At 55.5% G+C, this 16,918-nt stretch overlaps 1 protein-coding gene across 1 annotated transcript in view; it reads right to left on the bottom strand.

The window, feature by feature from the left end:
- Positions 1-879: 879 nt before the first annotated feature.
- ATOH8 (atonal bHLH transcription factor 8) overlaps positions 880-16,918 on the bottom strand; it is a 17,439-nt gene continuing 1,400 nt past the window's right edge. Inside the window, exons 2-4 of the mRNA XM_044448236.1 lie at positions 16,843-16,917; positions 2,304-2,495; positions 880-1,608 (exon numbers count right to left, since the gene is read on the bottom strand). Of these exons, the coding sequence (XP_044304171.1) occupies positions 1,414-1,608; positions 2,304-2,495; positions 16,843-16,917 (462 nt within the window). The 3' untranslated portion in view covers positions 880-1,413. The remainder of the gene's footprint in view (positions 1,609-2,303; positions 2,496-16,842; position 16,918) is intronic.

The following is a 16,918-nucleotide window of genomic DNA, read 5'->3' as shown; positions in this document are numbered from 1 at the left end:
AAGGGCTCAAGGCAGCTTACATCGTTCTCCTCCTCCATCTTATCCCCACAACAACCATCCTGTGAGGTAGGTGGGCCGAGAGTCTGTGACTGGCCCAAAGTCCCCCAGTGGGCTCCATGGCCGAGCGGGGACTCGAACCCGGATCGTCCGAGTCCCAGTCCCACGCTCTTCACCACTGCGCCACACTAGGTGAACTGCAGCATGGAAGAGAGGCTGCCCGCATCAGGCGCAATGGATCGTTCGTTGATCATCCCGGCCAAAACGAGGTCACACTGCGAGCCAGTCAACATGAGCACCTGCCTGCCAGGACAAGTCCCGACCAGCTCCTTTTGGGAGGCGCGGGGAGCCTTCTGTGCCACGGAAAGCACATCTAGAGCACAGTCTGGATGAGGCACCAGAAGGGCAGGCACGGTGTGACGGAGAGGCCACGTGCTGCAGGCCGGTGGCCTTGGCAGGGGCTTCTTCATGGACAAGCCCAGCCAGTCGTTTCCTGGGATTGTCTAGGCAGTTGCTGTTTAAGGACACACAACACCGAACATTTGTCATTTGCAGGAGAAAAGCAGCTGGGCTTCCTTTCGATCATGGCTCCTCAAACTACGGCCCGGGGGCCGGATCCCATGGGACCTGCCGCTGGCTGCCTCCTGTGCCCACCTCGCCTCGCCTCGCCCCGCCCTCCACCAGGCATCGCCTTTCCAGCCCACGCCCAGCACTGGCCCCCTGGTCAAAAAGCCTGAGGACCCCTGGGTTAGATAATCAAACTCTCATGGCAGGAGAGGATTGCGACTGGGTCATGCAAAGATAAAGGGAATACACCTCCCATCCCTTGAATTTACAAGCCTTTACATTTATGATTGAAACAGGATACAGAGCAAAGGAAAATACTTTGAGATGGTGTATTAAGAGTTAAATACCCCTTCCCACCCTTCTTCTCTAAGGGTATGCACCTTAAAGAAAGAAAACCCGCATATGGGAAGGACCCAGCTTCCACATGAGCCAGAGCCCCTGGCAGGAAAGAAGGAAGGAAAGACTATCAGTGTTCCTGTAACTGAACTAGAATTTGGTGTGTTAAGAAAGCAGGTAAACAGAAAGGACACTGCGGGGCTGAACTGGCCATTCTGTGTGTCCCTTACGATGCAGCTGATTTATGGCCATGCATGAAGGCTCAGTCCCGACTCCAGACAGGAAGTTCACTTGAAGTTTACCAATCTCTTTTTGTCATGAAAGTCTGAGCCCAGGCATCAGTCTTGCTTCTAATTTATCCACGTCACCTTCCAGGAGGGCTACTGGCAGAACGCTTCGTTTCCTCTTTAATGCCGTTTGAGGATCCTTTCGGCTCACTAGCCCTGGGTTTAAGTACCCCGAAGGATGCGGTGCATTATTAATGTGACTTCTGTTTCTTTGAGACCTGATCAGCTAGTGGTGCTCTGCTTGGCTACCAGATTGGAGGACTGGGCCAGCCACCCGGTGGTGGGGCTGAAGCTTCACGCTCAAGACTCGGATGCCACTCCTTCTGCCCATGGACGTGAGGAGCGTGGCTGCTGCTTGCAAAGGGGTGCTGCGGCTGGGAGCAAGGAGGTGGGCTGTCCTGGCTGGTGCACCCCAGGCGACCTGGAACCGGAATGCGGAGCAGACCGAGATGGGACTGGGAAGGGGGCGGGCAGGCGGGGCTCTGGACAGCTCGGAGGAGGACCCTCGGCTCCCCACTCGCTCAGTCCTGCATTCGTGCCTCGGAGCGGCGCCTGCTACGGTCACCACTGCACCGGAGCTCCTCTGCGCAAGGCAGGGCGCCCGACGACCCCGGCCGTGCCTCCCAGCTGCCCTTCCTCGCGCCCGCCTGCTCCTGCAGGAAGAGGCTGCCCCGGGTGGGCGCCCCGGGGGAGGCGGCGGAAGGCATCTGCATGAGCCTGGGGGTTCCACCAGCCCCACAGGGCGGTACTGGCGGTGCAGAGTTCGGGGTGCCCCCTTGTTTTATGCTCCACCCCCCCAAAAAGAGGAGCAATTAAACCTAAGAGAAAACATCACTGACTGTTGGTGCATTTATGGCACGTAAGCTTGCCGAGAGCTGCTTGTTTTAAATTATTGCTACAGCACAACTCCACCAAGATTATTCTTATGCTCGGGCATGAACAGGGATGGAAACAAGGCAAGGCACAAAACAGAAGCCTCTGCGAGAAGCTAGAGAAAGTGCGAAAGCCTCAGTCCAGAGAGCGCCCCTAACAGAAGAGGCAAGCGACGGCGCAAAGGGCGGGACCCGCGGCCCATCCGTGTGAGCCGGGTGCCTTTCGCTCTCCCCCGGAACGTACCTTCCTCTTTTTAGACCTCCCCTCTGCCTGTAGGGTCCGGGTGCATTGCTCCACGCATTCCGAGAAGCTCATGTTACGGTGGTCAGCGCTGTAATCCAGGTCAGCCAGTCTGGCCAGGGAGAGGATATAGTTACACGCTATCCTGAGGATGGCCAGCTTGGATAATTTCTGTCCGTAGGAGTAGCAGGGAACCTGGAAAGGGCAACAAGAGAGAGAGGGTTAGGCGGCAGCATCCGACCTCGCGGGCGGGGAGCAGGCTTGCCGAGCGGCTGCTGCTCGCGGCCAGAGCTGGCCCGGGAAGCACAAGGGCACCTTGCCAGAGTGCCGGTGGCTCGGTGGGACATGCATGCAAACGGGGAGGATGTGCGACCCCAGGCAGCATCGCTTCTGCGAGTCCCTGGCGAGCGCGTTCGGCCCCCAGAATGTGCGGCAAGGCCTTTGGACCGAAGCACCCGGAGCCTGTTGCGCAGCGCCCTTCCCTCTCCCTCCCTCCCGCCCGTCCCAGCCGTGCTCCCTTTCTCAGTATTCTTTATTTTCATTCTTTTCTATAGCAATGTTAGCTTTCCTTGGAAGGAGCCCTGCTTGTTTGTTGATTTTTACATTTTCCACGCATGCCTCTCCCATGAAAGACTGTACAAAGAGCAGCACTTCAGAAAAGACAGGGATAAAAGCTGCAACCAACTGAAACTCTCCGGCCATGCATAAACCCTCGAAAATGCTCCGGCAAACGTGAGCCCAAAGTACGCAGCATTGGTGCCAGACAACGATCCCTGGGGGGCACCTGGAGGGGCAGCCGTGGTGGAAAGGCTGTCCAGGCCACACGTTGCTCAGGCCGGTGTCGCACCCGGAGCGCCTCTCGCGTAGGAGAGCGCAAAGCCCGCTGGGATTGCTGTCCCTTGGCGGGACGAGGGCCGCAGGCGAAGGAGCGGCGTCGCTCCCGCAGACCGGAATGCCGTCGGCCGCTCGGGGAGGCTGCCAGCCGAGAAACTGTTCCGCCTTAGCTCTCCCACCTACTCCTGGTGTCGGGACCCAATCCATGAGGGAACTGCCCCGGGGCCACTGCATGCTGTGCACCCACAGCACTTTCCTTGCGAGGGGCGCTGCCTCCGTTTTCGGACACTCCCGCAAATGTCTCTTCCTGGGATCACGCAGCAGTGCAGAGCGCTAGTTCAGACAAGACCCGCACACGTGTGTGTCTGCTGGGCTCGATCCCACAGCACAGGCAGGTGAAATGTCTTGCCAGAGCATGCTGTTCGTGCCGCCCGGCCCGAGAGGAGACGAGGAGTGCTCTTCTCCACGCTCCTCAGAGCTTGCAGCAAAGAAACCTCCGTGGTCAAGCCAAGATGCCCAACCGATCTCTGGGTAAGTGTGTCCCGCAGGGAAGACGACCTCAGGCTTCTTCCTCCGGGCAGGGACCCTCCACACACTCAGCCTGGAGTGGCAGCACTGAACGCCAGGAGCCGTGCCCCAGGAAGGCTCCGACTGCATCATGCGGCCTCTTCCCTGCCTGTGTGTCCTGCAGCAGCTCAAAACGAATTGTGCAGGCAGCGAGTTGGCTGCACCAGCCGTCGCGAGTGGGGGCTGCCTGTAAGCCAACTTGTGGGGTGCCCCCCTCCCCGTTTGACACGGCGTGGAGCTAGGAGGCCTTCTGGAGCACACAGCCAGGCTAGCTGGGCGGATGGGGCGGCTGCTTCAGGAAAAACAAGGCTGAGACCCACTGGGAGTTCAGTGGCGACTTCCGCCGTTCCCGGGATCCTGGCCAGTAACCTGCTGCTTCAAAACCAAGAGCCGTGCGCACGGCAACGCTTCTGCACAATTGTCTTAATGCCAACAACAACAACAACAACAAACCCCAACATCCTGGGAAGAAAACAGACTCTGCAAGTCAACACAGGTAAATTTCAGTTTCTCAAGGACAAAAGTAGAGGGATAATGAGGGAAGGATGTTGTTCAGTTGCGGTGCTTTAGTTCACTATTCTAGTTACTGTTTCCCAAGAATGCCTCCCATCTTGGCTTAGTTCCTGCCATTTTAGTGCTTCCTTTTCAAGAAAAGATGGGAAACTGAAAGAGAAATCTCTCCAGTTTAATGATCAAGAGAGGCGTCCAAAGAACATTGTTTAAATTTGGACACATACTTTTCCTGGCCAGGAGCACTGAGCCTGGACTCTTGGTTAAACCATTTAACTAAGAAGTAAAAACGGCAAACATGAAGTTGCTTCATCTCTGTGTGAGAGAGAATAATCTAAAAACGAGGCAACAACTTGGGGTTTGTCTGGAATTAACACATCTGTTAATCACAGATTCTGACATGCTTGTTTTCGGCTCCTGGCAAATTGTGGTTTGCGGCTGCCATCCTATGTGTGTTTCCCTGGTTGGGAGCCAGTGGTGTCCTCTGGGAAAGTGGAACCGCATTGGCACTGCCCTGTTGTGCAGGCAGTGGCCACGGATGTCCATGCGCCAGCGTGAGCGGAAGCAGCAGCGGGTTGCGCAAGCACGGGCAGCAAACCCGTCTGTGGGAAGGGCCCTTTGACTGGGCTCTCCTCCGGCACAGAGATCAGCGCCTAGCTTCTGCCAGCCCGGCCCCGTGGTGCTGAGGGACTGACACACCTGGGCAGGGCCCCGGGTGAGCGCAGTGCCGCTGGCTTCTGCGCAGGGCTGCACCGTATTTCTTGTGCTCAGAGAGTGCTGAATGTTGGCGTTCCCAGCGAGAGCTGATTTGACGCTACGCAGCCATTTCCAAAGCCTTCTCTGCCCTGTTCCCAAACACAGGTTGTGTCGAATGTGCAGGGTGCACCAACTGTGTTACGGAAAGTTTTTGCAGTGATAGAAATGCTGGCTCACTAATTGTGCAATGCAGCCTTGGGGAATTCCAGAACTTGAAACGTGCTGTTCAAAAGGCAGCTCCGGAGTTCTGGCAACTTCAACCACAACTGGCCACGGACTCCTGTCCTGGCCAGGTCTGGTGATCGGGGTCTGCCGTGAAGCTGGGGGCTCATGTTCAGGCCCCTCTTTCTGATGTCGACCACAACTTGGTAGGGCCCTCCCTCAGCATGTGATGCGTGGAGAGGGAGCTTTCAGGCTGTCCTGAATATTCAGTGTCAGCGAAATCAGATCCCATCAGTCAGACTCTGAAAGGCATGATATCTCAACAGTCCAGAAACAAGAGCTCCTTCTGCAAAGGACTCGGAGCCTGCATCTCCCTGTCTTCTAGCTTCCCTTGTTCCTTTTTTTTGCTGGAAGTTTCACATATTTTAAAGCCCCACCGGGAAGCAACTTGGCTGGCATACCAGTGAATCTCTTCGGAAGAAACAGTGAAGCTTGCCTGTACTGTGATGCATGCCAAGCATTTCCCAGAAGATGCAGATGAATATGCAGCCTCCGGTTCTGCCCTAGCCAAAATGAGGCGACGAATCAGGTGCTCCTCTCTTACCACTTGAAGTCAGCCGCCCGAGGCCTGTCGCAGCGATTCGGTGGGGACTGGTGCCACTCACAGTGGCTGCTTCCATCTCGAGAGTGATTGGCTGGTGCTTCTCTGCTGCATACAGCTCCAGAGCAACACCCTGACCCCAGCGCCACAAATACCGAGGACTTAATCTGTTGGATTTGCACCCTGCCCTTCTACCCAAAACTGGCACTCATGGGAACTCGGCAGCTTATATAAAAACACTTCTGGTAGGAATTGGAGGAGGAGAAGCTGAGAACATGGTGACCAAGGGTGCTTCAGGCTAGCACGGCTTCTGTGCTCTGTGCCACTGTGCCCATTTTCCCCAGAAGAGGAACCATGGCGTGCAACCGACTCGATGGGGAAAGGCAGGCACCCCAGCCATGTCCACTCTGTGGCTCCGCTGCAAGGTCTTCTTAGTGAGTGTGCCCCTGCACGGGTGTTCCTCCCAGATCTGGAGAGGAAAGCCAAGAAGAGGGATCCGCATCCTCCAGGATCCCGAGGGAGCCTCCGGTATGAGGGGGGGTTGCCCGTCAGAGGAACGGCGCTGCTCACAGGGAATGGCAGTAAAAGAAGGCCGTTATCCTGCACTTTCTTCACCCACTTAGCTCAATGGGGTTTACTTTTTGCCCGCTTTCAGTATGTTCTATTAGGCAAGCACGCAGGTGGCGCTTGGCAACAGACTCGTGAGAACAGCCCAGGGTTCCAGGTCCCATTCCAAGGTCCCATGATCCTTGAAGAGCCCGGGAGAAGTGCTGCAGCTGGTACAGGCTTCGTGATGCAAGTAACCACTGTGCAGGTTCTCTTGCCTGGTTGTGCCTGACAATTAAATGGATTCTACTCTAGCAGGGTTTCCACCATCCTCACGCAGTCCTCCCAGTGTAGGCATGTATCCCATCAGCCACTTCATCTGTAATCCAGTCCCACAACGGATGGCTAGAGCAGCTCCTGAAGAAGCTTTCACTCTTTCCAGGGGACTCTGTGGTATCTGGAAAGCCAGATTGCAGAAACCATGATGATCAAGGAACCATGGTGAAACATGGACACGACAGAACAGACCATTGCTTCTTATCATGGCTTTTGCAAACAAAAGTCCCATACTGAAATACCACGGCAGGATTCGGAGGACACGACAGACTGTTCTGCCCAAGAAACCACCATGGCTTGTTGTGCGATTCTGCCCAATATATTAAATTCTTGCAAAAGTTAATTGTTGGAAATACTAATTTCTGCTAATAGAACTAAAAGAAATCAGAAGTCCTTTCTGTCTAGCTGTCTTTTTGTGCTCATGATTCCTGCAAGGAGAAAAAAATATAAATGAAGAGCAGAGAAATATAAACTATAAGTTAGATTTTAAGCTTTTGAGCAGGACTCAAAATATGCTTGACCATTTTATGTACAATAACTCTTCTTCCTGTAATTATCACTATCATACAGAGCAAACGTAATTATCTATATCGCATAAGCCCTGCATGAAAGGCCCGTCAGGTCCTGGATGCGAGGATCTGGCTGTGGTTAGTCAGGCAGGAGGGCAGCTTGTGTGCAGGAGGTGTGGAGGGTTCTGCGGGCCTTTCCAGCTGGGCAGGAAAATCCAGGCACACTGTGCCCGAGCCGTGCGCTCTGGCAGCAGCATCGAGTCATGGGCCGAGGCCTGGGGTGCTCCGCCACAGCCCTTGCGAGCGTCCGGACGCGATCCAAATGCCACCATTTTCAGAAAGCTGCACTGGAAGGAACGTGCTGTTCACAGGTAACCCCAGCAGGAAACATCCATTCTGACTCACCCTGCAGGACTGCTTTGGTGCTCCACGGGGCATCAGCCGGGACAGACTTGTCCCTGCGCTGTTTATTTTCTTGCCTTCTGCGTTAAACTCCTTTGCCGGAACGTTTCCTGCCCCTGGCGACCCCGAGCACCCAGCCTATGAAGAGGCCTGTGCCAGTGCTGGTCCCAGAGAATGCAGGACGGGTGTCACTTCTCACTTGCAAAACGTCTCGCTCAGCGCTGCGTGGTGAGGTTGCCCCCGTGGGGAAGCGGCTGAGAGGGGAAGAGCCAGCCATCCGGGCACCTCTCCTTCATACTGTAGCCCCCCCCCCCACTTTCTGGGAGTGGGAAAAAGTACTTTTAGGTGAAGTGTTTGTTGAACACCTAATTTAGCTATCAGGATCCCTTCCTCTGGACAGAGGTTTAAATCTTCAAAGCCGATTCTGTCAGATTTTCCTAGGCAGGACATGTTTCTGTGCAGGAAACCCGTCATGTCTGTATCAGCCGAAAAGCACCCGTTTTTGTGCTGAAAATAACAGAAGTATGAGAAGCAGGCGTTCGTAATGAGCCATCATCCTTTGCAGAAAATGGTCCAGCACAGTGGCTGGAGACTCCAAGACGGTTTTTAGACAATGCACTGTTTCCCTATTCTTGTGAAGAGAGCAGGTGGGACTGGAGAGACGAGGCACGAATCCCACGGCAGCTCTACCAGCAGGTGAAAGCCAGGTGCATTGCTGAAGACAGCCGGCAGAGAGAGCTCTCCAGGACCTCTGCAAAGCCACGCAGGGCCAAGCTCTTGGTTTTGCCTGGCCCAGACTTTACAAAGGGTTATTCAAGCTGCTGCTCTCTCTCATTTTTCTGGTTTGGGGCCATGTTACTTCTGGGTGGGAGATATAAGAACAGTCTTGCTCTTGCGACAAGGAGAGAAGATTCCTGCTCTGAACATCTTGAGCAGCTGTAGTTTTCCTCAAGTGCCCAGAGAAACACTGACCGAGCCTGATGTGCTACTTTGGACTTTAATATTTCAGTTCCAGAACAGGTTGCTTTTAAAAATATAGCCAGACGGGGTTTTTTTTAAAATGTTTCTGCTCTTACTTTATTTCAAGTATGTGTTTTATAATGTTCTGTACGTCTGTGGTCGGCAGACCCTAAATATTAAGCCACTGCTAGTGTTTGTGAAGCCCAGCTGAAGTAGGAGGGGCAGATGAGAAGAAAGCACCGCCCTCTCTTGATCTCCCATCAGCCACTGTGGGAGTGGCACATGAAACTGTGTTCCACTGCAGCATTTATCTCTGACAAATCCCACATTGTTCTGCATGGTCAGAGGAGGCCAGGAGCACAACTTGTGCAGCTGAAGCTGCAGAAACTTAAAACATTTAATAAAGCAACAAGAAAATAACCCCTAAACAAACCCTCAGCTACCTCGTGATACCCAGAAGGGGGCAGCATCCCCCAGCGTGGCTTGCCTGTTTGCGGCCCGTGTCTGCGAGCCCTGTGGGCGACTCGCTGCAGGGTGACCTGGGTCGCTGAGGGGATCCACGCACGACAGTGAGCCCTGGTCGATCCGCGCCAGGACGGCCTGTGTGTGCCGGCAGGGCCAGGAGCGGGCAAGAGGCGCTCCCGCTTCTGCCCTGTGTGGGCCGTGCCTCGGCCCTGCGCCCGAATCCCAACATCTCAGGCAGCCACTTCTAAAGGATGGTCTCAGGCTGCCTTGGCCCCTGGAGCCGCAGAGAGGCCCAGCCACCCCGGCCTGCTTTCCAAAGCAGGAAACCACGGGGAACGGGAGTGCGGAGCCCCTCGACAGGGGCTCCGAGCACCAAGCCGGGGGTTGGATCCCCCGCTGGACTGGCTTTGGCTTTGGCCATGTGATCGTCATGCAAACACCGGGTCCTTCCCTTTAAGAGAGGTTTTGTGCCTGCCTGTTGCAATGGGCACGTCTGCTGCCAGTCAGGCACAGAAATCCACCGCTTCTCTCCTTGCTGACCACTCCATTCCAGAGAAATCTGGTAGCCCGTATAAGCCAGATGATGAGATGAATGGTTATGTGCAGCAGAAGCAACTGGTCACAACTGAACAGAAAAATAAATATGATTAAGGATGCCATCCCATGCATGTTTAACTAGAAGAGGGTCTTACACTTTCCATCTCCGCTAGCTGGGAATGGGCGCCCAGGGGCTTCTGTCTAAACCTCTCTCGGTTGTCCTCTGCACAGGGATGCTGAGCCCAGAGGGCTTCATTAAACTACAGTTGACTTTCAGAAACAGGTTCTTCTTTTCTGTGCTCTTTATGACAAATAAACACAAACCGCCCTGCAAGCCGGAAGATCATTGCATTTTAATGTTCCAGCACTTCATTAGAGAAAATGAGCACTGCCTATTCATTAGTAGCTTATGAAAATCTGGGAAACTGAGACGACACAGACAGTAATCACTATAATAAAATTCAAAGCAAGAGCACTTTTGGCCTGCTGGACTGACTCCCGGGAGATTTGGGTCCTCGTCTCCATGTGGCCATGGAGCCCACTGGGTGAATTTGGGCCCGTCACTCACTCTCAGCCTCACACACCTCACAGGGTGGTTGTTGTGAGGATGAAACGGAGTCCTGTGAGCTGCCTCACAGGAGGAGAAAAGGCATAATATGAATGCAGTGGAATAATAATAATAATAGTAGTAGTAGCAAGGACCAAAGACCAAAGTACCATAAATCCCGAGGAAAGCTGCTGAACGACCCAGTTTGGGATTTGGGAGACAGCTGAACTACAGAGAATTGAGCATGGAGTCACTGGCTGCTCAGTTACGGCGCAGCTCGATCGTAGACCACAATGCCTGTATTAGCAAGGACAGAGAGCAGCGTCCTGTGGGGAAAAGACCGCTTTCCAGGGCAGCCCTCGTGGCGACAAGCCCGCCTGGCCGCAGTGCCATCCTCGCAGCCGGCCGGAGAGCTCATATGCAGCCAAGCCCGCTCCTCGCAGCCAGGTGCCTTCATAAGCCTGGCATCACATGCCCAGCATCCTGCGGTGGAGTCCGAGGCCCCGGGTGAGGAAGGTGGGGCTCGGGGCTCTCCTCTTTCTGACAGCGGCCAGCCAGAGGCCTGTGGGAACGCCGCAAGTGGGACACGAAGGTAGCCACCTGCCTGCACTGGATTTGGAATCGCGCAGTCCGCTTAGCTGCCCAGGAGAGAGCTGTCCCCAGAGGCATCTTCCGCGAAGTTATGCCACCCGCCTGAAGGACCGCTGTGGGCAGGCGGCGCTCTTGCCCCCATCCTGCTGGAGGGGTCCTGAGGGCAGCTGGCTGCCACGGTGTGGTTCAGCCCAGCATGGCTCCTCTGCTGTCCCCACGTCCTCCTCTCGCCCCGTCGCCCGCTGTGGTGCCCCTGAATTGCACCGACTACTCTGGGGTGGAGCCGAGCCCTGAGCTTCCTGCAGCTCAACACAGAGGTGGCCGAAATTCTCCTACGAAGTCTCTCGCTTCAGGATCTCATCAAACTACTCCATTTTATATAGTATCCCCACCTACTATTATTTTACTAAGATAAGGAGCCCTTTGCCTTAGCATCTATTTGCAGGGGAGATTCCTTCCAATTGCCTTTTCCGGTGCTGCTACTGCATCTCCAGCAATGCATGAAGAAAAAGAGAAATAATCCGTCTCTCCCTGTCCGTCCGTCCGTCCGTCCACCCGCGGCACAGTGCCCGACCCCTGAATCGGAGCCCTGGCACTCTGTATTAAGGGCACGGGGGCCTTTCCATTAGGCCCGGCTGGTGGAGGCGAGGAAGGGACTGCAAGTTCTCGGCGAAGTTTTACCACTCCTGGCCATACCGCTAATAAAGAGGCTACTGGGGAAGTTTGTGTACACTGCCATGTTATGGATTAAGTATATATCCAGCTACTTCCGCGGCTCACGTATACTGTGTTGCTGTAACAACACGAAAGGCAATGATTAGGCCTAACTAATCCGTTGAAACCCACCGGTTGTCTCCGGTGGCTTGCTCTGCATCTGACTGCCGCTCAAACCGCCCTGACTGGAATTCCAGTTCATAATTTGGGAGGGCTGCAGAAGGGCTGTTGCAGCTTCCCCTCGCCTCCTGGCCATACAGAACCATTTCAAGCATGGTCACTCCAGCTTAAAAAATGGGGAAAGGCCTTCAGCCGGCAGCAAAGAGCAGCACTGCATCATTACGCAGGAAGAGGAGGCGGTGCTGTGATTTTGCCAGTCCTGCCAGGGCAGGCGTCCGCGGCCCATCTTCCAGTGTGGTATTCAGTCATCTAACTAAAAGAGGGTCCTCAGGCACAGGCCACTGCGTGGCTGCTGCAGAGCTTTCCAGCTGTGTTCGTTTTGTCCCACTGGACGAGGAGGAGCAGGAGCAGGAGCAGGAGGGCCCAAGTGCCTGCAGACCAGTGTCCTGGCTCTGGCGCTTTGGGGCAAGGCTGCCTGCTGCTTCGGAGACGTGTTATATGATGACAAAGAAGGGAAGGGCGAAGCCTTGAAGCCAGGGAGGAAGCTGGAGGGTGCATGCAACTCCTCCGAGTTGGTAGCGAGGATTAAGTGCTGCGAGATGCAGCTGCTCCTTTTGACCTCGCTCGAGACCTTAAGCGACTCTGACTAAATTGAGACAAACTGGATGCTTTGTGGCTCACTTAAAACAACAGGACTGAATTTACCCTTATTTAAGCCTTTTCCACATTACTTGTAACTCTAACTGAATATTAGTAATTTCCTGGATTATTCCAATTATGTACAGAAAACAAAAACCAAGGGAATGCCCTGGCCTTGCCCTGTCTGCACGGCAGCGTGCTGGGCCACGCAAACGTTAATATGGCTGTCCTACTATTAAGACACGGAAGGGAATCACTGGAGGAAGGCAAGTGGAAGATGCTGTCCAGACCCCGCGTTAGATTGGTGCTTGCAGCCGGCTTGTTGCGCAGCAAAAGCCTCATCTGGAAACACACTGGGCAGAACACCTGGGCACGTCTGAATGGGCCGATGTGGCCACGGCTAGGGCTGAAGCAAGATCCCTCGGAGATGCAACGGTTCATCCCATTCCATGAGCGGGCCAAGAGACCCCTGTTGCTGTTGCTATTCGCGAAGTCGCGTCCGACCCATCGCGACCCCGTGGACAACGTTCCTCCAGGCCCTCCTGTCCTCCACCCTCCCCGGAGTCCACCCAAGCCCACACCCTCTGCCCCAGTGACTCCATCCAGCCACCTCATCCTCTGCCATCCCCTTCTTCTTTTGCCATATATTGTTCCCAGCATCAGGCTCTTCTCCAGGGAGTCCTTCCTTCTCATTAGGTGGCCAAAGTATTTGAGTTTCATCTTCAGCATCTGGCCTTCTAAAGAGCAGTCAGGGTTGATCTCCTCTAGGACTGACCAGTTTGATCGCCTTGCGGTCCAAGGGACTTGCAGGCGTCTCCTCCAGCACCACAATTCAAAGGCCTCAGTCCTTTGGTGCTCAGCCTTCCTTATGATCCAGCTTTCACAGTCATGCATTGCAACTGGGAAAACCATAGCCTTGACTATATGCACTTTTGTTGGCAGGGTGATGTCTCTGCTTTTTAGTATGCTGTCTAGATTTGCCATAGCTTTCCTCCCCAGGAGCAAGCGTCTTTTAATTTCTTGGTGGCAGTCCCCGTCTGTGGTGATCTTGGAGCCCAGGAAAATAGAATCTGTCACTACCTCCATTTCTTCCCCATCTATTTGCCAGGAAGTGAGAGGACTGGATGCCATGATCTTAGTTTTCTTAATGTTGAGTTTCAAGCCAACTTTTGTGCTCTCCTCCTTCACCCGCATCAAGAGGCCCTTTAGTTCCTCTTCACTTTCTGCCATTACAGTGGTATCATCTGCATATCTGCGGTTGTTGATATGCATGGCTTCAAAGAAACAAATATGGTCCAGACCTCCTCAGGAGCCCCTTTGTGGATTTATAAAGGCTCCCATAATTTCTCCAGCCATGTTTAATGAATCTTAGTGTGTTTTAAAAGCCGGGAAGGTATGTGCTATAAGAAGGTGGGAGAGAGTCTTCTGGCTGCCAGGTAACCAGCCACTTGGGGCGTATCAAAAGCTCAGCAAATAAAGGTCTCCTGCTGAAGTTGGCCTGAAGTAACAGCTCAGGTGGAGGTTTCTGCCCAGGCAAAAAGCCTGCACGCATTTCTAGGGAAGTGAACGGTTAAAAGATGGATGGGATATTCACAGTGTAGCATTTTTCTGCTGGAAAAAGCAATTGTCTGTAAGAAAAATGTTATGCTTAGACTGCACTGGGGAGGATAACAGAAGGATGTGTAGAGTGAGAGCCCTCGTCCAAATGTATCCTTCTCTCTCCTGGAGTGAACTCTGGAAAAAAGTTCCGCTGCTTTTAAGCAAGGCATCCTAGCTGGCACCGAGGGACCGGCCCCACAATAGGAGCAGAACCTGGAGCAGGACTGGAACATGCTTAAACTCTTAAGGGCATGATCCTGTTGCCTGCATGCCTGATGACTGGAACCCCTGAGCTTGGATGGAGGGCTGATCCTCCCGTGCAGGGTGGGGGGAGGCTGGAAGCACTCTTTGCTCCCCCTCCCCCACCTGAACATTTCCTTAGCTGAGCTCCTTCATCTTCCTGGCTTACAACAGGGCGAGGCAGAGTTGGGAAGAGGCTCAGGACAGATCTGCTAAAGTATTAGGCAGAGCCAGGGTCCCCAGGAAGTGGTGACGGCTTTAAAAGAGGGTTGGGCAGATTCATGAGGAAGGAGGCCATCGGGAGCGACTAGCCTTGCTGGCCATGGGCTGCCCCTGCACCGAGGTGGGCCGCCTGCGTTCGCCAGGTGCCGAGGGCCTGGGCAGGAGGAGGACTTGCACCCAGCTGGCTGGACGGAGGCTGTGGGCGGCTGGCTTGCACCTTTGGACCGATCCAGCGGGGCTTCTCTTACATCCTTAGAACTAACTGAAGACACAGTTGCAAAGACACTCTGGTTTAAAGAAAGGGAACTGCTCTTGAGGGAGAGAGGGGGAGAGGAGGAAGTGAGACCCCAGCTCGTTGCTCTGTTTTGAGGCTCACAGGAAATGGGGGGACCTTTCAGAGCGTGGTTCTGCGACCAGGTTCCACCTGGCAAGAGCCTGGCAGCTGGGAAGGCCTCCTACGCCCATCCCGCCAGGGCGCCCCCTCGCTCAGCACAGTCCATTTTGCAAGAGCGGCATCTGCACTCCATGGTGCAACCGGAGCCAACACCGGCTGCGATTCGCGCCTGCCTCCTTCCACGGGGGCCCCAGCAGGGCTTGCTGAGCCTTCCCGTCCAGGAGCTTCCCCAGCGCTGGGCCACGAGGCCCTTTCCTGCCACCTCCTCCTACGGAGGCCCCGGAACGAACTGCGCGCACAAGGAGCACTGCGTTAATTCCTACGCTGCACCACAGCCAGGGCTCTCTCCGTAAAGACAAGACATGCCATGCCACAGCCTTCCCACCCTGGCGGCCCCGTATCCTGGAGCGCAGCCCCAGCCACCCCAGCCACCAATGCAGAGGGTACTGGGATGGGACAGGCTGCCGGAGCATGACTGCAAAGGTGCCGTCTCGACCGGACACGCTTCTCTGCTCACGGGCCTGGTGCTCGCCAGAGGCTTAGTGGGATGCGCTCACCACAGAGTTGCGCCTGAGTTCCATCACTTCTTCTAACCAGCTTAGGTGCTGAGCACAGCGCGCGGCTTGCTGGAAGAGGGCTCTGCGGAAGCCCCCTCCCTTTGCAAGCACAACAGCAGGAATCGTATCCCCAAAGAGCACAAAACATGAACCACATATTAACAGGCTCACCTTAAATATAAAAACGTGAAGCTAAAACTAACTTAAAGAATGCCAAGTAAAACACCAGCAATCAGCGGCATCACAACGTTCGGTTAAAAGTCCAGGGAAACAGCTGGGTTGCAAGAACCCTCTTAAGTGCAGCAGCAGGTCGATCCCGGCATATAGTTCTCCGCAAGGAATTCCACAGGATCGGGGCCAACACTGGGAAGGCCCCGTCTCTAGTGCCCACCATCCTTGTTGCTCTCGGTGGTTCGTATGATGAGATTTTAAAATGGGGCGTAAAACTTCTTTGTTGAGGATTCCAAGCAAAGCCACTAGGAAGGGAGGCCTTTAACCTTCAGAGGGCTGTACTTTGAGGAAGCGTTTCTGGGACAGAAGCCTTTGCCCTGCGAGAAGCTTACATTATTTGAATAGCCAGCTCTCACAGGAAGGCCAGACAGCCGAATCCCCGAATCCCCTGCATCTTGCAGTTTGGCCGAGAGGGGAAGAAAAGGAAAAAATGTTTTGCCACCTTAAATAGCTGTATTTCACCCGAGGCAGAAACAGCGTTACCCAAATGTGCCGCCTTCACCGCTCTGTCTGCCAACTTGCCTTTGCACACAACCGGTCCTTGTCTGGTATTCAACAGCCCATCATCCCTGTGCCCACGGGGTGAGGGTGGGAGTTTTTAAACAAGTAAGTTGGGATTCCGAACTTTCCTCTCCCTCCCTCCCTCCCTCCCTCCCTCCCCCCCCCTCTCTCTCTCTCTCTCTCTCTCTCTCTCTCTCTCTCTCTCTCTCTCTCACACACACACACACACACACACACACACCGGGAAAAATGTGCGAAGGGAGCCAAGCAACTGCCCGGAAAGCGTGTTTGATTAACAGGAAGATGGGGATCCGCGCTCGGCGGGGACGGGCGCGCGCTTTCGAGCGCGGCCGCGGTTCGGGGTGGCGGTGCGGACAGGCGCTCAGCGGTCGCCCGAAATCCCGGGCGTCAAGCACTTAGCCACATTCCAGCCATTGTTTCTGGGTCCTCCCAGAGAAGCGGCGTTCCTTCAGCCCCTCCGCGGCCCTTTCCCGGTAACCGGATCATCGGATTAGGAATCGCGAGCAAAATCCTGCGCGCAGCACCCCCGGGGAACTTCGTGCCCACGGAGGGGCGGCGCGACTTCTCGGGCGGCCGCTGCGGCTCCGGCTGCCCCTTTCAACTGAGTCGGGGAAGCGGGCGCGGTCTCGGCGGCAGCCGGGGCGCCCCCACCCGGCTGGGGGTCCCGGCGGGGCAGGTCCGGGGCGCGAGAGAGGAGGGCACTGCCCGCAGCCCTCCCGCTCGGGGCCCTGCAAGGAGCCGCGCCGGCCGTCCCCGCGGGGCAGCGCCGGGACTGCCTGCCGACGTCTCGCGGTGCGCCGAAGAGGCGCAGGGAACGGCGGCGTGCGCCCGGCGGGCTGGCGCGCCTCCGCGGGAAGGCGCGGGTCCGGCGCCGCGGGGGACCCGGCACACCAGCGTCCCGGCCGGCGGCTCCCGCGGCCGCGCCCCTCCCGCCCAGCCCACGCGCGGGGCCCGGGTCGTCGGAACGCGCGCGGCGCTTACCTGCTTGCGGAGCGCCTCGAAGGCGGCGCTGATGGTGTGGACGCGGGTGCGCTCGCGGGCGTTCGCCAGCAGCCGC

Source organism: Varanus komodoensis, unplaced genomic scaffold (assembly GCF_004798865.1).
Source record: "Varanus komodoensis strain SLA01 unplaced genomic scaffold, ASM479886v1 scaffold54, whole genome shotgun sequence".
In the NCBI taxonomy this organism is placed as follows: Eukaryota; Metazoa; Chordata; class Lepidosauria; order Squamata; family Varanidae; genus Varanus; species Varanus komodoensis.
This window is presented reverse-complemented; position numbering and strand designations above follow the sequence as displayed.